Here is a 26,595-nt window from a genome sequence, read left to right on the forward strand (position 1 = left end):
TGCTGTCATACAGGCAAACACCAAACAGTGTGGCACACACAGTCAAACTCACCACCCGCTGCTCTTCCAGTGCACCTCAATCCTATTCAACAGTACTCAGGTCATTCCAGTTCAAGGTTCCAACTCTGCCCTCCCAATGCATCTCACTCTTGTCCTACAGTACCCACCACTATTCCAACCACCTAGGGTCTTCACAAACGTCACTACTTCTGACACCATTCCTCTTTGAAAGTGCACTGCGACAGCAGAAACAGAATTCTGATCCTCCTGACTCAAAAGCCCAGGACCAATTTAGTTAAAGGAGATTCTTAGGGTCTGACTACACAGGGATAAAAGAGCCACAGCACAGCAATGGCTACCTGGGTCAGCTGACTTGGCTCAGGGGCTAAAAATTGCTATGTAGACATTCAGGTTCAGGCATTCTGGGACCCTCCACCGTCACAGGGTCCCAGAATGCCTGAGCCCGAATGTCTACACTGCAATTTTTCAGCCCCAGAGCCTGAGCCCCACAACTCCAAATCAGCTGACCTGGGCCAGCCATGTTTTTTTTATGAGAGAAAGAGAGGCCAGCTACCGGTCACGAGAACGAAACACCATGAAGGAAACAAAGCAGAATTATAAAATTATCCAAACAGGCTATTTTGAATTAAGGAAGCAAAGAATATCAGAGGCTGTTAATGTCTATTACATTTAAAGGTGCCTTTGCTCAATTTGCTTATTTTTTTCCCCAGGCTAGAGCATTTAGACTCACATTTCAGACTCCCTGAACAGGAGATTGGAAGATTCAATGGACTTAAGGTCATTGGTGGCCTCCATGAAGTGAATAGTTGGGGCTTACGCCCACTTCTTAATAAAAATCACCAGCACACAGGTAACTAACTGTCCCTCTTAGTCTCTCTGCTAAGATTGCCAACAAGGATCAAATGTGCAGTGGAGAATCAACTTTCCTCTTTCCATGAGTGGAGATCCAACTAAGTCAGAGTTGAAGAACATCACATACAAAGCAGCACATAGAGGAAGATGGAACCATTGGAACGGGTGGTTTACCAGTTCTGGGGTTAGATGACATCAGTCTACTGGGATTACCTTTGCCCAGCACTAAACTCACTCTTAAAAAGAGATGGGGATTAAATCCCTGTGAGTAAAGGATACAGTGACCATTCATCACAGTAGATGTACAGATGTTCTGCATAGTTCCCAGATACCTGATCCCAGAGTGCCTATTCTACTGGGAAATTAGGAATCTTCAAAAATATGAAACAACTGACCTGTGCTTGGCAGGATGGATTGAATCTGGTAAACATTATTTCTCTGTTACTTGATCTGGTGAAGTGGCCCAGCAGATGATCCACTCAGAAAAATAGCAAATTCCGTCCTTGTGGACAGTGGTGCAGGCTGATTGGAGTGGAGTAAAATTCAGAGCCAGACGGTTGGAGGCAACGGGACCTGACAGAAAGATAACTGGGCAGAGGGCAAGCAGAGAGTTTGAAGAAAAGAGGCAGAGGAGCTAAGATTTTACAGGGTATAAAGTAAACATTTTAAAGATAAAACAACTGTTTTCTGGTTGCATTATTTTTAAACTGTTCCCCCTAACGTACCCAGGGAGCCACCGGCTAGATCATGATCTTCAACCTCTCCTCACCGTATCTTATCAGTCTAATTCAGAGCAGGAGGCTGGCTGAACCTAAAGCCCGTTTACACAGAACAAACTCAGCATTTATCAGGGACAAAGACTAAACACATTGTCAAAAGAATTTTTCCTGCATTTCTGGACACATGAACAGCAGAATGGTAGGCCAGTCTCTCTCTGGAAACTATTCAATACATGTAATGCTGCGGCACCGAGTTACCTCTAAAGACTGTGCATTAAGTGTTTGCCTTATATTGCAAAGGTAACAAGTTCAAATCCTAGCATGTGAGCAGTTTTGCAAATAAATTCTAATAATACTTTGCATTTATAAAGGCCCTTTAACAAGATCTTAAAGCACTTTACAAAGGTGAGTAAGTATTAACCTCATTTTACGGATGTCATTACAGAGAGATTAAGTATCTTCCAAAAGGACAAAGTAAGTCAGTAGCAGAGCTCACTCCAAGTTCCATGCTTTAACCACTATAACATAGTGCTTCCGTCAGGTCTTCTTGTATCATTATTTGAAGAGTGTCAAGCATTAAGGAGGCAGAAAGATTACTTATGGTGGTTTGAAAAGGTGTAGTTAGGAGTAATGGCGTGCCATTACTCACAAAATACACATGGAGTCTTAGGAAATATCTCCTAGCAAGGAGATCGGTCAGATGGCAGAACAGTCTCACAAAGGGGTGGAAGTTGCCTTTACTGGAGATATATACACTATACAAAGTTGAACAAAAACATACGAATTTTAGATTTGGTGAAAGGTGCCAATTTAACAGCCCTGGAGACAGAAGATCTCTATCCACAGAGAGTACAACAAAAGCAGTAGTCCAACTCTTCCCCTCCCATGTCCCATAGCCCTAACCTGAAAGCATCACCTCCCAACATGGTGCGGAGGGGGAGGTTCAGTGTCCCTGTCCTCATTTCTGTAACTGCCAGCAAAAGCTGCAATTAATGCTTATTGCAATGGTCATGTTTGATGCAGACACTTTCCCATTGGACTAAGAGCAAACAGCCATCAGAGTAACAACTTTTAAACACTACCAACCAGGGATGGATCTGAATCAATTGGCGAAAGGGACTACATCTGATTACTAATCCTGGAGCCATTCAGACCACCTACTGAAGACAATAAAAACTAGACACAGCATTTTGGAGTGCATATAAGGAAGGAACAAACTTCATGTTGTAGGGAACAATTGGGCACTGACCTCTCAGGTCTCAGGGTATAAACTACATGGAACCCAATAGTGATAGACTTAAGGAGCTCAATCTCTTCAGTTTAACAAAGATAGGTGAAGAGGTGACTATCAAATATATGCTCCCCACGTAGGTACTTATAAAGGGCTATTCAGTCTAGCCGTGAAAGATATAACATGATCCAATAACTGGAAGTTGAAGCTAGACAAATTGAAAGGGGAAATAAGTCATACATTTTTAACAGTGAGGGTAATTAACCACTGGAACAAATTACCAAAGGTTGTGGTAGATTCTCCACTGGCAATTTTAAAATCAAGATTGGATGTTTTTCTAAAAGATCTGCTCTAGGAATTATTTTGGGGAAGTTCTGTGACCTGTGCTACACAGAAGATCAGATAAGACGATCACAATGGTTCCTTGGACTCCATGAATAGATCTCCAGTTTCTACAGCTCTGATGGAAAGCTATATCCAGGTTGCCTCATCCCTCGTAAGTCATAACCAAATTAAGCTCCATTCCATGACAACAGGTTGCACATTTCAGGGCTGTTTTTGAACTTCTTGGGAGGTTAAAGCCATTTGGCCATTGACCTTGCGTTACTAATCTGCAGTTGCTATCAATTGCAATTTTTGTGGGTCTGTTTCAGTCTATCCTGAGTCTCAAACAAATACCACTCTTCAGCTGGGAAATCAACTTTTTTCTACTCTCGGCTGCTTCGACACTTATGTCTCCCAGAATTTTTTTTAGATAAAAACGCCCACACGTCCAACATGCCAACACAGTGCTGTGACGCCATGGAATCATGAAAAATGCAACATTGCAGCACTACAATGCACTGCTACATTCCTTTTGGCCCTGAAGAACAAATTCCTAAACACAATAACCCTCACCAAAGATATGCTATGTTCACTCAGAAAGACACTGCCTATTTTTGTGTATATTACATCACTAGAGAGTTATGCATTCAAACCCAGAAACACAGAATTAGGGAGTCCTGTTAGGTATGATAGCTCTGAATATTCCACTGTATACTTACTGTCTAGGAATTTATCCTAAAAATGATCTAGCTTAAATTTGCTAGGATAGAAGAGGTCCAAGCCTTTCCAAAATATTGTATACAAGAGGACATACCCACTTCTTGCTTCTAATTAGTCAGCCAAACTTTGGTTGAAATTTTCATTTTCAACATCAGCAGAATATTTGCAGTTTTACCCACTCTGAGCCTAACAGCACTGATACGATAGAGAACTGAAATACACAACAACCCTCCTTTTGGCACTGGACTTATTTTCAAAGATAGTCATTCCAACACCACCAACCAGGTGACTAGGGAGGAGGTTCATACACAAGCAAATACCTGAGATCACCTCCTTCCCTGAAAAAACATCCAGGACTTGTCCAGCTCCTGGGTTTACAGCCCCCCCACCCTTAAAAATCTCTGGTTTTGACCTAACCCCATTCAAATTAGCTAGTACTCCACAGAAGTGGGTGAATAATTAAGAGGAAATAGTTTATTTCAACTGATTTATCTTTTTTTATGAATTGTCCATGAGCCGCTTACAATTTTCTCAAATCTGTTTGCCAAATTTCCATACACAATTTTCATTTTGCATATTTTCATAAGCAGTTTGTTACAAGTATTCAAAATCAGTTTTGGTTGGATATACCAATTACAAGGCAGCTGGCTAACTTTGACTGCACATAAGTTATGTGGTCTGATTTCTGTTCCCTGACTTAGATGTGCATAATTCTTATACCTTGTCTATACTAGGGAAATTTTCCAACTGGTTTAGGTAAACTGATTTCAAAATCATTAAGAGCTATAATGTAAATACAGTTTTAAATGTTGCAACGTGGCCTTACCCATTTTTACTAGGCTGGTTTCAAGACTATCGTGGGAATATGCATACTGACATTAACTTTACCTGGGAGTGGGCCAGGGATAAGAAGAGCCATTAGGAAAGAAGTCAGGCTCTAGAGTAACCTGGTCCCACTGGGACCAAATGAGAATAGCAGATGTGTACAGGAGACTCTTCTGAAGAAGAGAACTTGGGGGTAGTCAAGTCCTTCTTCTTTCATTCAAGGTACTGGAGTGGTTAACAGTGTAACAAAGTGGGAGTTTTTTGTAATACCTTTTATGAATTCTATGTATGCCTCAGCTTCCCCTGTACCTACACAGCGGGGAATATGTCTGTTGTTGGGGGCAGCACAGACAAAGAGATAAGTGTGTGGGTGTCATCCAGCTATCTGAGCAGTATAAACAGGTCATTAAAAAGGACTGGCATAGGCTGACTTATCAATGGAAAATCTGACACACAATGTAAACTCCAATGATTCTACAATCAATCCTCAACTACGGAAGCCCCAGCATGTAGGGTTGTGAACTCAGTATGGCCCTGCCTTGAGAAAAAAAGGACTGAGAGGTCCGACGTGGGGAATAAATGCTGGTTGCTGGAGGAAACTGGGAGCACCAGAGAGGGGAAAGAACTAAAAGGCAGAGAGATGGAGTCCGTCACAGCTTGGCTGGCCCATCAGGGCCAGAATGGACTATGGTGTAACTTCTGCCTCTCTGTGCAATCCTCAGGACTCTGTGTGCCAGGTGACTAATAAATTGTTACCTTGTTTTGAAAAGGCTGCCTGTGTCACCATAAATACTCACTGAGAGCATTGTGCCCTGGCAGAGCACAGTACAAGCCTCCCGCAGGAATCTGGTCTGCTGCAGGGAGACAGAAGAGAGAGTCAGGGAACGGTAGTGCTGAAGGCCCAGTCTTGGCAGCCATGGACTTGTTCCTAGGTCCATGTATCCTTGGGGCCTGGTCCACTAAAGGGGTCATGTCTAAGAAACTGTTACAGGATACCCTGTGTCTGCATGACACACAACTAAAAATAAAACTCCATGTTGCCCTATCAGGCGAACAAGGACTTTTGCCTAGAACATGCCACCCTGTTAGGTGTTGATCTTGAGGGAAAAGGTTAAGTGGGTCCTGCTGAGGCAGGTGACTTTACCTGGAAATAAGGCCTCTTTGGAGCATGGGGGAAATGAGGGATATAGGTTGTGGGCAGAGCAGTACGAGAAGAAGAATCTTGGTGCACAGCCAATCATGGGGAGAAGTTCTGAGCTGATTTTTATGTTCATTCATTGCTTTCTTGAATAATGCCAAACTCCAGGAAGGTGGCACATTTGGGCTTTACATAGCATGTGGACTGTGTAGCACAGATAGGGAAAGGTACTTGTTCACATGGGTTAATACATACTGATGATATGCCAGCTTGGAAACACCAGGGCTTTGTGAAGCTCTGTGATACAGAGCAAAATAAAGAACTTGTGCCTCTAGCTTTGTAAATACTGGGTGCATGCAGCAGCTATTTCCATTTTAAGTAGGCCAGCATTTTACTCTGGGACATGCCTCATATATTAAGAGGGCGGTTTATATCCTTTCAGGCAGCTCCACATTTTTTACTTTTTCCACCAATGAACACTAGGGCACATAAAAAGCTTGTGTGTGTGGATCAAATAGAGACTCTTTGGAACCAGGAACCTCTGCCATAGGATCTAAATAATAACCATTTCCAGTTCTTTACAATTAGAAGCAAAATACGGATCATTTTCACCTTTGCAAATAATAGGCTAGGAGAACGCCTGGGTACAGTTAATCTGATGCTGCTCTCCTCAGAGTTTATGACTAAATAAACAGCAGCTGCTTGCAGCTTGCGGCCTCTCCACTGATTCCCTTGTGAGGGCCATTTATTGAGTCATAAACTCTTCCGATAGCGTTATCACCACAGCGTTTGCACAAACAAAGGTTGGAAGAGAAAGATTAAAAACTGAACTAACTTTACAGGGAAAACAAGAGAAAACTTTACAGATCCGTTTGCATTTTAAAAAGGTAGGTAGACATAAGCAGACAGCAGAGTGGCAATAGGCCACAGGGGATGGCTGAGTGCTCCAAGCTCCAGGTATAAAATACAGACTTCTCTGAAGTTACATTTGGATTCTAGAAAGGAAGCCTTCTGAGTTAGAGATATAGTGTTCCACGTGGTGTACTTTGAGTATATGTATATATCTTTTCAACGAGGCTTTAACAAGGTCCAACCTGCTCTACAAGGTTGTTAAAAATCCTCTGGCACACCTCTTCAGAGTAGGCATTCACCTCAGCATACATGGCCGGTTTTTCTCCCTCATACTTTTGTGCAAGGTGGTGTGTAGTACACAGGTAGAGTGAAAACGATGAGGGAGAATTATGAACTCCTCATTAACTTTACGTAGGTACCCGCTACTGACCAGAGAATGGTAATGTGGCAGGACCCTACTGAGTGAAGCCTGTGTGTGGCCTCAGCCTTACATAAAACACAGCCTGGCCATAAGCTTCAGATGAGCCAAAGGGCAGATCGATGGGCAGCGATCGATCCAGCAGGTGTCAATTACCCTGTCTAGTACAGACACAATAAATTGACAGCCGATCACTCTAGTGTCAACTCCAGTACTCCGCCTCAACGAAAAGCACAAGGGGAATCAACGGGAGAGTGAAGAAACTGCAGTAAGTAGATTTAAGAATGTCAACTTCAGCTACATTATTCACGTAGCTGAAGTTGCGTAACTTAGATCAGTTCCCCCCCTGCCCCCACGCATAGTGTAGACCAGCCCAAAATGTCAGCTTGGCTGGTCCATAAGAAAAAGGTCCTGGTGACACTAGGGTGGCTGTCTTAGGGAAGGGGCAACTACTCACAGAAAGGCAATCCTCTGCAGGTATTTGTGAGGAGAGAGAAGGTTAAGGTGTCAGGCCCACTGGCTCACTCTTGTAGGTCACCCTTTCTGCATAGGGGCTGATGGGAGATTTGATTGTATAATGACAGGTTATGCAACAAATCAGGCAGAAAATTCTCTAACTAAAACCGTAGGTGAAATTCAGATTCTGTCTACTCTCGAGGGCAACAGGGGAAGGAGCCTTTTGAGGAGCAAACGCGGATAGGGACATATTTACAGAAAAGGGAAAGAGAGGCAATAAAATACTGCTCAAAGCCTAGGGGGCCCGATTCAGAATGGGGCCCGGAGGCTTGATAAAACACAGAGGCTTTTGCTATTTGCTCACAAACACGCGTTTCCCTACCTGCGCTCCAAGAAACAAATTAACCAGATTTCCATTGGCCCCATTCTCCTCCCCCTTGGTAGAGAGAAAAGAGCAGCCTGGTCTTTCAATTCTAATTGTATACAAGCTGTGGTAGCTCCTGACGAAACTTGCAGTCAATAAACTAGAGACAATTTGAAGAGACACAATGGGAGCTGTCCCTCCTATAGCTTCACCATTATCCCAGCTTTTATTTAGGTCTAAAAGCAGTGATTTTATGTTTTCTTGTCTGAAGTTCTGCAGAGATATGAAAAGAGACCCAAACTAAACAAGAGACATCACAAGCAGGCCACTGTGATAGTCAATGTGCTTCCCAGCAAGCAGGATACAGCAAGCTCAGGATGCTGGTGCTCCAATAACGGAGATTACAATTACTTAGGTGGAATAATACCCACTCGAGTCAGTACTGAGGCTTCTAAACTCATTGTTAAATAGGTTCCAATAGAGATTTGAAACCCAGTCTCACAAAGTGCCTCCCCAAGTTCTTCTCCTTTGCTGGGAGGAAGAGACATTAGAAAAGTAGATTCATAGATACTAAGGTCAGAAGGGACCATTATGATCATGTAGTCCGACCTCCTGCACAACGCAGGCCACAGAATCTCACCCACCCACTCCTACGAAAAACCTCTCACCTATGTCTGAGCTATTGAAGTCCTCAAATCGTGGTTTAAAGACTTCAAGGAGCAGAGAAACCTCCAGCAAGTGACCCGTGCCCCATGCTACAGAGGAAGGCGAAAAATCCCCAGGGCCTCTTCCACTCTGCCCTGGAGGAAAATTCCTTCCTGACCCCAAATAAGGTAACCCAGAGCATATGGGCAAGATTCACCAGCCAGATACCCAGGAAAGAACTTTCTGTAGTAACTCAGATCCCACCCCATCTAACATCCCATCACAGGCCATTGGGCCTATTTACCATGAATATTTAAAGATCAATTAATAACCAAAATCATGTTATCCCATCATACCACCTCCTCTATAAACGTATCCAGTTTAATCTTAAAGCCAGATAGGTCTTTTGCCCCCACTGCGTCCCTTGAAAGGCTATTCCAAAACTTCACTCCTCTGATGGTTAGAAACCGTCTAATTTCAAGTCTAAACTTCCTGGTGGCCAGTTTATATCCATTTGTTCTTGTGTCCACATTGGTACTGAGCTTAAATAATTCCTCTCCCTCTCCGGTATTTATCCCTCGGATAGGTTTTAGATATTGGGCCATGCCTAGATTATCCTTGACCTCTACTCCACCCTCAGTGTTTAGCGGTCCCACTTCTTCTTTCTTTGTTTTCTTCTTATTTATATGGCTATAGAACCTTTTACTACTGGTTTTAATTCTCTTTGCAAGGTCCAACTCTACTCGACTTTTAGCCTGTCTCACTTTATCCCTACATATTCTGACCTCAATAAGGTAGCATTCCTTGCTGATCCCTCCCATCTTCCACTCCCTGTATGCTTTCTGCTTTTTCTTAATCACCTCTCTGAGATGCTTGCTCATACAGCTTGGTCTACAACTCCTGCCTATGAATTTTTTCCCCTTTCTTGGGATGCAGGCTTCCGGTAGCTTCTGCAGCTTTGATTTAAAGTAATCCCAGGCCTCCTCTACCTTTAGATCCATAAATTCTTCAGTCCAATCTACTTCCCTAACTAATTTCCTTAATTTTTGAAAGTCAGCCCTTTTGAAATCAAAAACCCTAGTTGCAGATTTACTTTTGTTAATCCTTCCGTTCAGTTTGAACTGAATTAGCTAATGATCACTTGAACCAAGATTATCCCCTACAACCATTTCTTCTATGAGGTCCTCACTACTCACAAAAACCAAATCTAAAATGGCATCCCCTCTAGTCAGTTCAGCAACTACTTGATGAAGGAATCCATCAGCTATCACATCTAGGAAAATCTGAGCCCTATTATTATTACTAGCACTCGTCCTCCAGTCTATATCTGGGAAGTTAAAGTCTCCCATGATCACGCAGTTTCTATTAGTATTTACTTCATTAAAAACATTAAAAAGGGCTCTATCCATATCCAAATTAGATCCCGGCGGTCTATAGCACACCCCAAGCACTATCCCAGGGGAGGCTCTAATAGTTTTCTTCCCCAATGTCATTTTTGCCCAGATGGACTCTGTCTTATCCATTCCATCGCTTCTTACTTCTTTACATTCTACCTCATCCTTGATATACAGTGCTACTCCACCACCTTTGCCTTTATTTCTGTCTTTCCTAAACAGCACATACCCCTCAATACCCGTAGTCCAGTCATGACGACTATTCCACCATGTTTCTGTTACCCCTATAGTATCTGGTTTCACTTCCTGCACCAGTAGCTCTAGTTCCTCCATTTTGTTACCCAGGCTCCTCGCATTGGTGAACAAACATCTTAATTTTTGCTGTTTGGCCTCGCTCACATTCTGTACCCTATGAGGCACGGACATTCTACAGCCAGTATAACCTATTAGACTGGTATCCACACTGCCCTTCCTCCTTATATACATTCTCCTACCCACGGCTGTATCCTTTCTTACTTTGTTTTCTTCCCTCTCAATGCTAAAATCTGGCATGGAGATTACCTGGACATCCCCCAACCATCTCCCCCAAATTCCTAGTTTAAAGCTCTCTTAATCAGTTGTGACAGCCTCCATCCTAGAAGTCTATTTCCTTCCCTACTCAGATGAAGTCCATCCTGAGAGAACTGTCCTCTGTCCATGAATGCCTCCCAGTGGCCATACATCCCAAAGCCCTCCTTATAGCACCACTGTCTAAAGCCATCTGTTGATAGTCATAATCTTGTCACACCTTTGTTGCCCTTCTCTAGGAACAGGCAGAATCCCACTAAAGATCACCTGAGCCTCGATTTCCTTAAGCGTCTTCCCCAACCTAGCATAGTCTCCCTTAATACTTTCCAGTGAGAATCTAGCCGTATCATTTGTTCCCATATGAAGGATAATTAGGGGATTCTTTCCCGCTCCCTTTAGGATCCTTTTCAACCTCAGGTCTACATCCTGTATCTTAGCACCTGCAAAACAGCATACCCTTCTATTCTCTGGATCAGCTCTGGTTACAGGCCTGTCTACTCTTCTCAGTGAAGAGTTCCCAATCACACAGACCTGCCTTTTCCTGGTGACGGCGCTATTCTCCAGTCTATCCCCTGTTCCCTCTGGCTGCAAGTTCTTTCCATTCCTATTCTCCCTTGTAATCCTCTTCAACCCATCCTGTATCCTCCTGGGGCTCATATTTGGTGTAGTCTCTATTGACTCTTCCCCTTTTCCTATAGGACTAGCCACTCTTCTTCCTTGCTCTTCCACCTTCAGTGACTACCTGCTGAGCCCCTTCTTCATTTTCCAACTCTGCAAACCTATTCTTAAGCTCCATTTCTCCTTCACTAGCCCGTCTTTTCCTCTGCCTGGTTCTTTTAGTCACATGCTTCCACTGACCACTTTCCTCACCCAGTCTCCCCTCAGAATTCCTCAGTCCAGCTTCCATCTGCAAGTCTGGGCTTTTTCCTTCAGATACCTCATGTCTTTGCTCCATAATTCGCTTGAACCCCTTTCTAAACTCAACCAGACTTTCCACCTGCATCTCCAAACCTCGGATCTTTTCCTCCATCAGCTCTATCAGATGGCATTTCATGCAGACAAAACTCTTACCAGGTACCCCCTCCAGGATCATGTACGTACCGCAGCTTCCACATCCAGTCATCTTCATTGTGTCTTCCACTACATGAGTCACTCCCACTGCTGCCTCTGTATCTGTCATAGCTTTCCCACCTAAATTCTGTTAAGAAACACAAACCACACCAAACCACCACCACCCACAGCAAAAACACACCCCAAACAAGCACCACAATACAAACTCCCCTGTTTACAGCTCTGTTTGCTAGCTCCTGTGCGGCTACATTCACTTGCATGAACTGCTTAAGAGGAAGTAAATAAGTGAAGAATATTCTTTGGGTCAAAGCCAGTGAAGAGGGGATTTCCCTTACATTTCCTCTGCACACACCTTCACTTCATCCCTGCCCATCAGCCTCTGCCCCATCAAGCCCACAAGAGTAAAAACAGCCACCATCTTAAGAGGATGCAAAGGGTTTTCCACGGCCTGGCACAGGTAGCACTCTCTTTATGGCACAGAGATAGAGTCCAGGAGCCAAGGGGCCTCTTCTTCCCTTGTCTCATGATTTTCATCAGGTGAACAGCATTCCCCCTTTCCCCTCGTCCACAATGCCTCTTTGGGGATGCTCTTTTCCAGAGTTGGCTTTGTACCAAGCACCCCTTGCATTGCCGAGTATGCTGCTGAGATTGGTCACTGACCCTGCCAGCTCAGCCAACAATGCCAAACTCTCAGTCCTGGAGCCTCTATTGCTCTCTCATTCTCCTCTCCATCATTCTGCTGCCTCATTAGAAGTCCCAGCTCTTGGCCTGCAGCCAGACAGCTGCCCTCTCCCCTTTGTTCCTTAATAAAACAGCAGGTTTGCAGAAGTCCAGTGTCATCCTGGTCACTCTTTCAGAACTCACTGGAACACCAGCAAAGGGCTAGTGCAAGAGAATTAGCCGAGGTAGGCCAAGGAACCAGGAAGGGAAGGAAAGGAAATGCATCAAATATATTTTCAAACTAAAGGGGGTAGAATTAAACAAGGAAAAAACACAAGAAAGAAGAGAATTATTTTATCTATTTGTTAATGGGGTTGGGGAACTCAGGGCACGTGCAACACTTCTGGCTCAGGGAGATTTTCAGAGAGAATAGGAGATTTTTCAAAGGACAGGCTCTGACCAATACTGGCTCTAGAAAAAGTGGAGGAACAGTAGCCATCTATTGAGAGCTGCAATTTTCACTTCTATCATAGTTCAGAGTCCTCTCATCCTGTGTCTAGTTTATACCAGGGGTTCTTCACAATAAATTTTTTGGTGGCCTCACAGCGCAGCCACCACTCTTGCTGTTGGCTGCTATGACAATTTTTCTTAAAATACTTAATTAACTTTAGGAAAAACAAATAAATATGCACATATACATGTCCAATCATTTCAATTTATTTATGGAAGGTTTTGTTTTTTGCAGACTCAATAATAAAAATAATGTACAGTTCTCTATTCTTTACTGGATCTAAACAGAATAGAAACACAAATAAGGTGCTTTGCACATTCTTGTCTTTTGTTTTTGTAGTTTTGATTTTGGTTGCTTTTTTTTAAAAAAAAGACTTGCTAGCTAGTAATTCTGCTGCTGCGAAAAGTAATATCTGTATGTTTGCTAATATCACTTTTCATAGCAGAATTATTAGCTAGTTAGGAGGCTGTGATAAGTGATATTAACAACCGTACAAATATCAATTTTCACAGCAGACTTACTCAGCCCTGGCAAGCCAGGGCACAAATTAAGCCCTGGATGGGGAGGTGGGTAGAGGGACAATGGGCGCCATGGATAATAGGGGGTGGACGTGAGCCCAGGTCAGAGCCCGCCACCCACGGTACGAGCCTGAGGCCGGAGGAGGCTGTAGAGGGGCCAGGGACAATGAAGGGGAGGGGAGTGTGAGCCCAGAGCCAGCACCCGCCACTGCGTGGCTGGGGTCCAGGGCCAGAGCGCAAAGTCCCATGACTGGAACCTGCCACCCACCGCTCCAGGGTTGATGCCCGAAGCCCAAGCCTCAGCACCCCTGGGAAGGTGGGGAATTCACTGGCTGCCTCCAGCGTTTGTGGCTCCAGAGGAGAAGGAGGGCCCAACCCCTTCTTGTGGCCCTGGGGGAGAGGCGCTGCTTCCCCCTCCGTCACTGCCCAGGAGCCTGTGGTCATTGTGGCCACATTTGAGAAACGTGGATTTAAACTACGTCCTGGGCACCTTTCTGCCACCACCAGGGGGAGCTCTCAGAGCACTACAGGATTCATTAAGTAACATGATGAGCATTACAAGATCTTTGGAGAAGGAAAAGCATTTGTATGTAAATGAACTAAAGTCACCCATATACAGTGGTTAGTGGGAGGCCAACACCCCACCATCTAGAAATCAAGCTCAGCTTAAAACCATCACGAAGTTGTCTTCCCTCTTCCCCACCCTTCTCCGAGGTGAATCTACAAACGTGCAGGAGAGCTAGAGGCAGCGGGGCATTCAGTATAAGAGATAAATTTAAGAAAAGTCTTTTTTTTTTTTTTTAAGTTAATCTTGTAATAGCCTTTCATGAAAAATAGCCAGCAGCCTGTGACCGAGGCAATGCACACATCTTGGGGTTCAGAGGACGCCATACACCAGTGGGGTTAACCACCATGGCCAGAGTTAAACCTGGGGTAAGCCAGAGAACTCACTGAAGCTGTAAGAGTTTACACCAGGGCTCCATTTGATCCAGTGTTTTCAGAACCTTTTAATTCATAGATTATAAAACCAGAAGGCACCGTAGTGATTATCTTGTTTGACCTCTTGTATAACACAGGCAACAGGACTTCCCTGAATTAATTCCTGTTTGAACTAGAGCATATCCTCTGGAAAAACATCCAATCTCGGTTTAAAAAGGTCCACTGATGGAGAATTCACCATAAATGATAACCTCAGAGCTCACAGTTACCCTGGCAGTAGCCTCTCTTCCCTCCCAGTACATAGAGATTTCCTTCCACCTTGCCATCACCTGAAGCACATGAATGTAACATGTGCTTCAATACCCTGCCAGCACCTCTTTCCAGCAGATTTCCACAACACCAAGGGAAACTTTCGAGCAAGGTTCACTGTACACAGAATTCTCTGGGAACTAAAACTGCCCAGGTATTTGGTTTATAAAGAAAACACACAACTTAAAAAAAGCTCACAACCTCCAAGCTAACAGGATCTTTCACTGCCCTCTGCTGTTACCAGTCATTCAGCCTCCAATTTACTCTTTAATAATGTCAGGCTGGGGCTCAGGACTGGCAGCTTCCCAGCTTCTTTCTCAGGCGAGTTGGAGCTGCAGCTTGTGAATATGCTGAAGTTTAATGCAATCTGTCTTCTTTGGTAATCACATTCCATCTGCACTGGGCGCAATAAAGATGTATTGGTAAGTGCATTTGCTAAAGATATACTCTGCTGAAAAGGCTACAAGCCTGATTTACAGCGGGCAAGGAGGAAGCATTGCCTAGCAGAGACTGGCAAGAGATGTGCTCTGCTCTGCACACAGCAACAGGGGGCAGAGATTGAGCAGCAGCAGCACAGTCCCTGTTTTACTTTAGAGCTGAGGAAGAAAAAGAAACCACATGTTTTGGGAGCTGGTGACTTTAAAGATATCAGAGAAAAACCCTTTCTCTGGCAGCTTTAACCTTGCTGATTTGCAGACATACAAAGACCTACTTTATAAACAGGAAAGAAAAAAATTCCACTAGGACTTGCAACAACATTTGGTCTAATATATCCTGACAATTTTCCCATCTCCTTCTGTCGGGGCTTCTTCTGGGAGCCGGCTGGCAGCTTGCTTCACGTTATACTTAAATCAGGCGAACAGCTTCCCCTCACAATGCTAATGCAAAGGACAGAAGCTCCCTTCACAACAGTCTCAGACTCTCCCTTTCACACAGATGATCCCAGGAGAAGTATCTCAGTCTCATATTCCCTACAAAGCTCCGCTTTTTCCCTGAAGTCCACCCCACCTTAAACCCCGACACCCTTCAAGAAATTGCTCAGTCAGAGCAGATGGCCCTGTACCTGGAAGGACACTTTCCTCTTTCCTTACACACTAGAAATCCCACATCTTATACTCACCACCATCTCAAAGACTATTTTTGCCAGTTGAAAGCCCTGGAAAGAGTAAATTTCCAGTGGAACTGATCTGTGAATTGTGCATCTTTTCCATTCCCTTTCTTTTGTTCAAATACTAATGGCCTAATTCTTCCAAGGTGCTGAGCAGCCAAAATGGATGGATGTTAATGGTAGCTGTATGCGCTCCACACCTCTGAAAATCAGATCATAAGGGGTGCAGGTTTCCTATGCTGGGCCAGCAATTTTGGGATACCCATAATACCTTAAAGGAAACATCTTGGTCTAATTTGCCAATCTAGGGAAACTAATGGCAAGCAGCAACAATAGGAGGCAAGCCCCCCAATTTGGGGTGCAATACTAGGAGACAGAGAGCACTTAGTGCTCCGGTCATTCAAAAATATTGCTGGTGTTGGAAATATTGCTTTGCCGTCTTAAACGAGAAGGATGCAGCTCACATGGTCCACAGGAAAAGTTGAGATTTGGAGAAAATGACAAGGTTCATGAGAAGCTTAGCAGAAACCCAACAGTGGTTGGCAATACTGTCTCAAGATGCTAACAAAGAGCATCAGCACCTGCTGCAATTGGGGGGTCCAGCAGCCTGTGCGGAGGTCCTGGGGAGAGACTGAGGCCTGTGAACATTCTGACCTTGCCATCAGGGCCACAGCAATCTGAGGGAAACCTCCTCATAAGGAAAACACCACACAGAGAGGGAAGCAAAGCCAGCAGGATGCAGTGGGGAAGTAACTGTTACCTTCTGTGCTGAACTAACACAGCGCTGATACTCCTTGGCCAGCTCTGAGCACTTGAGTACTTCATGCTTGTTTTCTTGGTAGCACTTCAGAATCTCAGACTGCAGCCCTCCGCATATAGGCTCAGTGTTCCTCCGCCTGTAGGGAAAACGAGAACAGGAGGATCTGTGACAAGGGTAATGTTCACCTACTTACTTCAACTCTACCAGTTTCCATACGTATGCAAACCCCTGCACTGGAACCACGAGAAAAATCTTCATAAAATAAGTCATCCAGGAGGAATAGCAACCACCAAAGGAGTCCTACCATTCACAGTGCCTTTCGGTTGAGGAGTTCAAAGCACTTAGCAAATACAAGCCTCAATCTCCCATGAGGTTAGGAAGGGTTAACCCTATTCAGTAAGTGAGGAAAGAGAGAGAAATTACATGATTTGCCCAAATCACACAAAAAATCTTTGGCAGAGCTGGAGGTAAATCCCAGGAATCCGTGCTGAACCACAAGACTCTCCAAAACCATCAGAGGTCTACCCTAAGAGTCAGAGGAGCAACCATGACTTGTTGAATAAGCCACCTCATTCTCCAATTTATGTCACAGCTATTCAAGTATGTCAGAACAGAGCAGGTTTGGGTATGTGACTGCAGTTCACGTAGACATGAACGAGCTAGCTTTAATCTAGCTAGAGCAATAAAGCTGTGGCAGCACAGGTTTCAGCGTGGGCTAGTCCCACATGTAACTACCCAGGGTTCTGGACAGGCTTGTACAGTCTGCATTGCAGTCCATGCTGCCATGGCTTCACTGCTTCAGCACACTAGCTAGGTAGATTAAAGCTAGCTCAGATATATCTACTAAGGCCGCAATCATACCCCAGGATTGTCATGTAGACTTGTGGGAGGTGTCGGAAGAGCATCTATATAAGTTGTTGAATAAACCACCTCACAATCTCCAATTTAAGTCACAGCTATTTAAGCACTTCAAAAAAAAGAGCAGGCTTGGGGTCATGAGGACCATTCTAGTGGCCAGAAAAAGTAGGGAGTAAGAGTGTGACTAAATCTGTTTTTTTATTTTTTGAAATAATCCATTTAATATTCATCTATAGGTGACATTTACAGCTACCCAGGGATAACGTGGGATCTTCCTCATATACTGTAAGATATGCGTGTACATACAACACACAAGCAGCAATGTTACAAATGATGGAGAAGGCAGAGGTGAACACACCAGCAATGATGGTACTTAGGTACTAAGCAAAGTGCCATCATCTACACAGACAGGCATACACAAACTGCAGGATTTGCACCACACTTTAGAAGTTGTGTGCAAGTGTGTGCACATGTTAAGGAGGGAGTGCACACAGGAAGAAATTCTCAGATGTAATCTACTACACCTTAAATCCCCACTTTTCCTGCACTGCTACATTTGTAGGTCTGTCTCTGAACATTGAACCCAGCTATTCTTTCCACAGCACTTGATCCTACAGGCAAGTTGTAATCCTGTGCTATGACATCACATTCATTTCCCAAGCAACAAAAACGGTGTCATCAATGCATCCGTATGACTTCAGTGCACAGTCACGGAGGCGCCGAGAGGGATATTCAAGCTATTATTTGAGTCATGTTTCTTTCTACTGGGCAAAAAAAAAACTAAAAATCCTGTGCTTCTTGGATCCTTTGTGACTGTAGTGAGGATGCAGGGAAGGAAGCTCAGACATGAACTTCCAGCCCTCACATTTTTTAGTTTGGGGATGCATGGGGGGGGGGGGGCGGGAGCATGATGAGGGCAAAATATTCTGTTATATCTGGATACTTCTCTGAGAAAATTGTACTAGGACACTGTTCAAGAAGTACACCTTCAGTCTTGATCACACCACCAAGTCTCAAGGGCAAAGCTCTAGCATTTATCAGGAACAACATGCCCCACACACCAGCCACAGCATGAAAAGTAACAGCAACATTGCTGTGCTTGGATTAGACACAGTCAAATAATTTAGACCCTCCCTCCCCCCGAAATGGTATGGTCTTTAAAAAGAAGGTAATACCTATGTAGGATCCCTGGAGTATGTTCATTATTTTATGTGTCATATTAAACAAAAAAAATCTTTTAAAAGCCTTCCAAAAGTTTGAAATGGACAAAAACTTGCAGGGAACTTCAGAAACTCATAAGGTTGGCATTTTGCTCTGTCACTGCAATTTTAATATCATTCTAATCAACTCAGTGAGTCCTTCGAAACAATACCAAACAGGGCTAGGTCAGGAAATACCACCTAATCCCTCAATTCATTGGGAAAGTTAAGACTTTTTAAATTAGGTTTTTAACTCAGCATGTTAAAAAAAACCTAACGTGTATTTTGTAACTGTATCCAACAGGAGGGAAGGGGGAAGAAAGATACAATATGTTATGAAATCATTCATCTATATTCACCTGAATTTAACAGTGTGATATAAGCTTCTCAGATGGAGGGATACATTTTAGAGAGTGTTTGGGTTTCACTTTGCCAGTCTCAGAATGGAGGGCCATTAAACCCTTATTTGCTGGTTCCTCCCCTGCTATGGTGCCTGCCTTCACTGACTAAGATCAATGACAAGGTAGGACACGCTTGAGAGCTCATGGCACCCTCTTGCCCAGACTGTGCGGGGGGCGCAGGCAGCACTGCACAGGGTTAAAAACAAAACCAAAAGCAGCTGGTGAGGTGCCTACCACTGCCTCTCCCCTGCAAGAGGCGAGAGATCAACCCTTGTAAAGTGACAGAGATTGCCTGGGGGAAGCTGCATTACCAGTGTTATCTGCCGTTGCTTCACAGAACACCCCAAAGAGCAGAGAGTTTACACAGCAACTGAATTTCAGTGAGCCAGAGTTATCACAAATACCTTACCCCTGCTACAATAAATATTTTTTTCAAAATGAAAGCCGAGATCTCATCTACACACAAGTTGCACCAATTTAACTAAACAGGTTTAGATCAATAAACTAGAGGAATAAAACACAAAGACAGTTAAGTTGATTATTGAGTTAAGACAGTCTTAAATTGATTTAAGAGTGCCTGCACAAGTGAATTTGCACTGATTTAACTAAATCTGTTTCGCAACCTTACTTAGGTAAATCAGTAGAACCTGTATTTAGACAAGGCCTTTGCTTTCACTCAAAAAAGGAGTCTCATAGTTGTAAAGAAAACTTTAAAAAATTGAAGGAATGTAACCAATGCAGTAAAGTCTGCCTGAGTTTGTAAACAGCCTAAAACAATAGCTCTGAAAGGGGTGGACTGTGCCATCTATGAGGTGCCCAATAACTATTTAGATGCCAGGTCTGTTAACTATCCCACTACTGCTCAAAGCATGTCACGGATGGAGCAGGAAGATCACAGATCTGTATGATCTATTGCAAGTGAAAGCTGATTTTGGTGCTATAAACAGGTAGCATCTAGGAGGTTCCACCATTTCTCCCACCAGCCCTCAGTCTGACCTGTGGAGCTAAGAAATTAGAGGGGAAGAGCCTAGCCCAGGGGTCCGTGCAAACCCCATCAAAGGGGACGCTATCCTGGAGAGCCCAGTGGGACCCTAAGCCCGTGCCTGCCGTGCTCCCTGAAAGAAGAGGGTGCCTGGACTGCTCTGGTGGCGAATGTAAGCCTAAGCAGTTTCTTTCCTAGTTCCAGTGGCTGCTACTCATCCCTCTGTTCGAGGCTAGTGCAGGCTCAGGCAGACATCACTGTGCTGCTTCCTCTTGGATCACGTTTTTAATTGTTGTTTTTAAACCTGGAACCTGTGATTGTGACATCACCACATGACTGAGAGCTATGGCCGCAAGCACCCGTTGTGCCTATGCCTTCATCTGTCCCTGCTCACGGGTGTTTCTGAACCCCCCCGAGAAGGAGCCACGCCTGAGGAGCCTAGTGGAATCCAACAGAATGTCATACTTCAGACACCTTTATAATATCCTGAGAGTGATATCCCATTTTGGCCTCTGAAGTACCTTCCCTCCCACCCCGCCCCCTTGGTTAGCTACAGCCAGTAGGCTCAGACTTCTCTGAGGAAGGTAGCATTCTAGCCTCCCCACTGGGCTGCTGTTGGTAAGACAGGGTGCTCAGCAAAAAGGGGTCTGGTGCAGTGACAAATCTGGGGCTCTCTTTAGAAAGGTTCAAGGCTCATTCTGTTTTTTAAAAGGAAAAATAAATGTATTCTTTTAAAAAAGACTATGCTGGGCTCCAGAGAAGGCTAGGCTCTTAGACCTTGTTTAATACATTGAGTTATAATTCCCACCAGTGTTACTGAAACAGTCAGATGGGACTCATCTACAGGGGCTGAGAGAAAGGACAGGAGGCAGGGTTGCAAGGTTAGGGGCTTGAACAATGCCCCAGGAAGAAAAATGAAGCATATCAATATGAAAGTCAAAGTCCATAATCTAGGCCCCCATCTGCATATCAGGCAAGGTGTAAATCAACAGGTGGAAAGAGGAATAGCTGAAACTAGAAATAAAATAACTCATTAGTTTTGCCTCTCTCATCAAACTGGGGGAAAACAAACCTTTGCTTCTCTGCTGTCCAATGGGAAGGAAGGCTGTGTACACATGAAATCCAGGATTTCAGATCCTCCTCTCCCCCTCCCACTGAGTAAGCTAAATCAGGTCTTTGTCTGGAAAAGAAGGGAGAGGTTTTCTTAAATGAAACAAAGGGCATTTTTCTCTCTGCTATCCCTTGAGGTAAGCTTGGAGCCAGAGAGATCTTGCTGCATTTCGACACGCTGAGAGTTACCAGTTCCTATCTCTTTCCATGTATTCCCTTTATTTAATAAATGAAATCTCATCAACTTATCCTTCTTCTATTATCACTGCTGACATCAATCTGATAATATTGGCTTGGCATGAAATCGTGCTATTATATGTCCTCCTGATATTTAATTTAAGAGAAACGTCTGCAGTGGGGTGAATATGTGAAACAAGCTTTTTATTACTGGCAGCAGTAAGGACGCTGCGAGTGAATTAGACATTCATCTTAGTCAGGACCAATCTAGTGGCTCAGAAGAGGTTTTCTCTTTAACCCTCTCTTGGCTGTTCAGCAGTGGCAGGTAACTGCTACTCCAGCCAACAGCTGTATTCATCTGTCTTGGCAAATTCACCTCTGTGTGAATATAAACCCAATGAAGAAGTGCAGAGTACCCGAGAGGTTAAAGCAAGATTCCTAAAGAATTTCCACCATAAATTCTGGGCTAGTAAAAAAATGTTTGTCAGAATGTTTGTCAATTAATCAGACAGTAACACTTCCCCCTCCCCAACACATACACACTGAGACAGCCAGCTATTACAGGGATAGATTAAGGCAAGACCCTTGGGATCTAGGCCCCAGGGGCAGATGCAGGAACAAGGCAGAGCAACAGGCCACAGGGAAGTACCCCGCTGATTGCTAGTGGCAGGCAGTCTCCTTTAGGAGGAAGATCATGGACTCAGGATTGGGAGGTGGAGGGGAGGAGAGCCTTCTGCATCTGGGAGGAAGACAATAAGGCTATGTCTACACTACGCAACTTTTACAGACGTGCCACTAAAAGGCGCGCAGTGTAACTGCTGTTTGTTGGCAAGAGAGAGCTCTTCTGCAGATAAAAAAAATTCCACCCCCAACGACTGGCAGCAGCTTTGTCCTGCCAACAAAGCGCTGTTCACACCAGCGCTTTTTGTTTGTAAAACTTTTGTCGCTTGGGGTGGTGGTGTTTTTTTTGAACGACCAAAGTTTTGCCAGCGAAGTTCCAGTGTAGACAAAGCCTAAGTATCTGCATGGTAACAGAAGGTTTAACTAAAAGAAGAGTCCACCATGGGGTAGCTCAAGGGTGGTTGTTACACAAAACTTTGGTAGAGGTAAGTGCCATTTAATCTTAAACTTATCCCTGGGGTTAGTTGCACTGAGAAAACAGGGCTGTAAATGCTGCAGTAACAGAGAATGGCAGGAGGATATTCTGTTCTAAAGATTAATGGAAACCATGCTCATTCCTCCTAGTCAGTCAGAGAAGGGAGACGAGTCCAGTCCCTGCCCACATAAACCTCTGTCTTTCCACCACAGAGTTGGTTCCTAACTTTCCTCAAGTTCATGAACTTTCAGATGAAGGATTTTGGTTCAGGCCCTGTTCTCCACCCTTCTGGGACAGAGTTCCCAACTCTGGAAGTCAGTTTATTTGCCCAACCGCCTCAAAAAAAAATCCCTAAACCCTACCAGTATTCGCCACTATTTTGTCCTGAAACTAAAAATACACCAGCAAAGTAAATATCTACCACTATCATTTTAGGACATAGCAGCCCCATAGGCCAGTGCAGGAGAGCAATTTCCTGGTGGTTACTATACACCAGACAAACTAGTTGATTATTACAGAGGTCCCAGATGTAGTCAAAAGATTCCACGGAAGATTGCTCTTTTACACTCTGGTGAACTGTATTCAGACTGAACTGTATACGGCAGTTACAAATGAGTTTGTGGGGGAGATGGGGTGGAATCTAAACCTAGACATTTTCATGCATTTACTCAGGAAAAGCCCAGGGCTGAGATATCAGGTGGTGTGGCAGGTCAGAAATGAGGTGCCCTGACAGAGCTGTATGACAGCCCAGGGCATAGATAGCTTGGGGTGTCGCAAGTCAGGATTGACATAAACTAGTGACTTGTGATAAAGGATACGTCTACACTCTGAGCTAGGGCTGTGATGCCTAGCTTGCGCAGACATACTTGCGCTACTGAGCTGGTGTTCTAAAAACAGTCACGTAACTGAGGTAGCATGGCAGTGGCAAGCAGCAGCACAGGCTAGCTGTGCTAAGTACAAAGCAGCCTGAACTCTGCGGACACTTGCCTGGCACAGCTAGTCCATGCCACTCCTCACTGCTGCCTGTGCTACCTTGGCTACACTTCTACTTTTAGGGGGCTATCTTGAAGGGAGCAAGTGCTAGTATGTCTACAGCAGCTGGGAATCACACAGTGGGATGTTTTTGCATCACAAGACATGCTGTGGGTATTTGAGAGTGAGCATGTTGGTGCAATGGTCAGGTACTGTGGTATGTTGTGGTATGTTATTGCACATATACAAAAACCTGTAAGTGGCTAGCTGAGCTGGAAAACTGCGTTCTCCCTTTAATAGTATTTGGCTGTCACAGACAGCTTCTCTTTAACATGTGAGGAAAATAACTCTGGAGGAATACATCGAACAGGACAAAGAAAGGTTTCTTCTTTTCTGATTATCGCATCCTTATCACTGACAGCCATGACCTCACTACTTGCTTTGGAACTCCCTGCCCCAGCATGGCAGTTCAATAATATAGCTAGAATTAAAAAGGGGATAGCCATTTGGTGGCTGATTTAGCAGGAATATTGAGTGGATGATCTAACAGATCTTTTCCATCTCTGACTTCCATGATCCAATAATATTCTATTACAAATACTAAGATGAGGTACCCAAATCGTATGTTTCAGGAGCATAACCTCTGTGGTCAGGAAGAAAACACTCCTGCCCTTCCTCAAGTATTCAAGAACACTGTTCAACAGATCTGGTTTCACCTTCCTCCAAAGCTTCGGGATTGGACACTGCTGTGGATTAGTTACCATGCTGGGCAGAACTAAAGCCCAATCTGCTATGACAGTACTATGCTATGTCAAGTAAGAGGACAATGTGGACCAAAATAGAGAGGAACCACCCCTGGGACTTCTCATAAGGATAGCACCATTAACCTCAGTGTTCTAGTTAAATTACAGCTCAGATAACTAAATTCTGCATCCTGGAGTTGCCTCTGCTGTTTCCATTGGATACAATATGCTGCTTTACTTCCTGTCAGCATAAACAGCTGTGCAGCACTGCAACTGAACAGCTGCTGCATTCCACCCCAGAGATAGCTGCATTTCAGTGGTGGGTGAAGCGACTGCTATATTCTAGTGGCATGGGAGTGCCACTATTGTTAAGGTTGCATTGTGCCACCTGTTTAAAGGTGGACCTTTCCAAGTTCTCTAAAAAGAACACCCATAGTTGGTTTCTTTGAAATTTAGTGTGCCTCAGGAGGGTGCAGGATAGTGTTAGTGACCAAAATTTGGAGTTATCTGAGCCAAGGGTTCCAGACATATAAGACCCCATAAATAGCCACTTAAAAAAAAAAAAAACTGTAGGTGAGGTTTTGTTTTCTGGTATTTTGCACAGAGCTAGAGATCAAACTATTGATGTGACGCAGGTCAAAAAGGTCTCAACCTGTCACGTTTTACCCAAGTTAGTGTATGGTACCCACCAGCGGCACCAACTTTTAACGTGTCGTGGAGTACTCGACCCCCACCCCCAGCTCTGTCCCAGGCCCCACCCCCACTCCACCTCTTCCCCCAAGCCCCCACTCCCACCCCGCCTCTTCTTACCCCCTCACCTCAGCACCTCCTGCCCACTGCGGAACAGCTGATCTGCAGCAGGAAGGAGGTGTTGGAGGGAGGGGGAGAGGCTGATCCACGGGGCCGCCAGCGGACGGGAGGTGCTGGGGGGACGGGAGCTGGCTGCCGGTGGGTGCTCTGCAGCCACCATTTTTCCCCCATGGGCACTTCAGCTTTGGAGCACCCATGGAGTCGGCGCCTACGGTACCCACTAAATGTTTCGGGAATCCAACTTGAAGAAAATGTACACTTCTTATATTGCACATGCATCAGTACAGAAAAACAGCTAGAGGAGTTTCCATGCCCACAATTTTATATGGTTTAAACTTGACTCTTGTAAGCGCCTCTCTAAAATCTGCTGTTTGCAGTGTTGTTGTAGACATGTTAGTCCCAGGAGATTAGAGAGACAAGGTGGGTGAGGTAATATCTTTTATTGGTGAAAGAAACAAACGGATTTCTGAGTTATAGGCCTCCCAAAGACAGCTTTCCTTCTGCTACCTTGTACTATTAAACTCAGGGTATGTCTACACTGCAATCGGACACCCACTGAAGGCCTATGCCAGCTGACTTGGGCTCACGTGTCTGTTTAATTGCAGTGTAGACTTTCTGGATCAGGCTATAGCTGAACCTCTGGGACCTCCCACCTCCTAGGGTCCTACAGCCCAGGCTACAGATTGAGCCCGGACACCTACACTGCAATTAAACAGTCCCACAGCTCAAGTCAGCTGGCATGGGTCAGCCGTGGGTTTTTAACTGCAGTGCAGACATACTGCCAGAGGTACTCATGACTGTATGAATTACAGACCTCTTGATAACTGTGAACTCACCCCTCAATTAACATATCTAAGGATAAGTTAATCACAAACCTCCAGCTAAGACAAAAGGAGCTTTGGACTTAGGGAATGTCTCCACAGCAAAAAAAAAGAGACTAGCAATAGAGAGCCTTAGAATCCAGGTCAACTGCCTCGGGCTAGGAGGCTCACACTGCAGAGGTAAAAATAGCAGTGTAGACATTCGGGCTCGGACTGGAGCCTGGCTTGAAACCCAACAAGAGGGAAGGATCTTGGAGCCTGGGCTCCAGCCTAAGCATCTACACTGCAATTTTTAATACCCAATAATAATACATAGCCCCTGTACTAAAGAGCTTTAACAACATTAAACTTCACAAATACCCCTTTGAGGCAGGTAGTCTCCCTATTTCACAAATGATGAACCTCACTGCTTAAGTTTAACTGACTTGCCCAAAGTCACGAAGTCTGAGTTCAAGGCCAGAAATTATAATTTAGTCTGATCCCCTGTATATCACAGTCCAACACCATCACCCAGCACCCACATACTAAGCCCAACAACTGAAATGAGACCAGAGTATTACAGCCCACAGCATACTAAACTACTGTGTGCCACAGGCAGAGAACAGAAGAGACTGAGGGTGCACCAATGCCCAAGGCCCCTGCAATTGCAGGCAACTGACAGAGATATACAGATAATTCCAGCAAGTGACCCATACACCATACGAAAAACCTCCCAGGTCACTGCCAGTCTGGCCTGGGGGGAAATTCCTTCCTGACTCCACATATGGCGATCAGTTAGACCCTGAGCATGTGAGCAAGAATCAGCCAACTCAGCATGTGAGACACAGAAAGCTTGGTGCCACCTCAGAGTCCTGACCCACGCCATCCAGCAACCCATCACCAGCCATGGCCATATCTGATGCTTCAGACAAAGGAGACCAAGAAAACCCAGAGTACATTGCCAGAGGGCAGGGGAGAGAGGGGAGAAGGGAAATGACCCTTTCTGACTCCTGCAGGTGACCAGCTGAAGCCCTGAAACATGAGC

At 44.6% G+C, this 26,595-nt stretch overlaps 1 protein-coding gene across 3 annotated transcripts in view; it reads right to left on the reverse strand.

Annotated features, from left to right (window-relative positions):
- Positions 1–26,595, reverse strand: part of CHCHD6 (coiled-coil-helix-coiled-coil-helix domain containing 6) — a 169,568-nt gene that overhangs the window by 34,083 nt on the left and 108,890 nt on the right. For 2 of the 3 annotated variants that reach the window (XM_084635509.1, XM_084635508.1), the window contains 2 exons: positions 20,915–21,022; positions 16,403–16,538 (listed from right to left, as the gene is read on the reverse strand). In XM_084635509.1, the coding sequence (XP_084491635.1) occupies positions 16,403–16,538; positions 20,915–21,022 (244 nt within the window). The remainder of the gene's footprint in view (positions 1–16,402; positions 16,539–20,914; positions 21,023–26,595) is intronic. The other variant, XM_084635510.1, reaches the window with a different exon arrangement.

This window comes from Lepidochelys olivacea (genome assembly GCF_965140295.1).
Source record: "Lepidochelys olivacea isolate rLepOli2 genome assembly, chromosome: 7".
NCBI lineage: Eukaryota > Metazoa > Chordata > Testudines > Cheloniidae > Lepidochelys > Lepidochelys olivacea.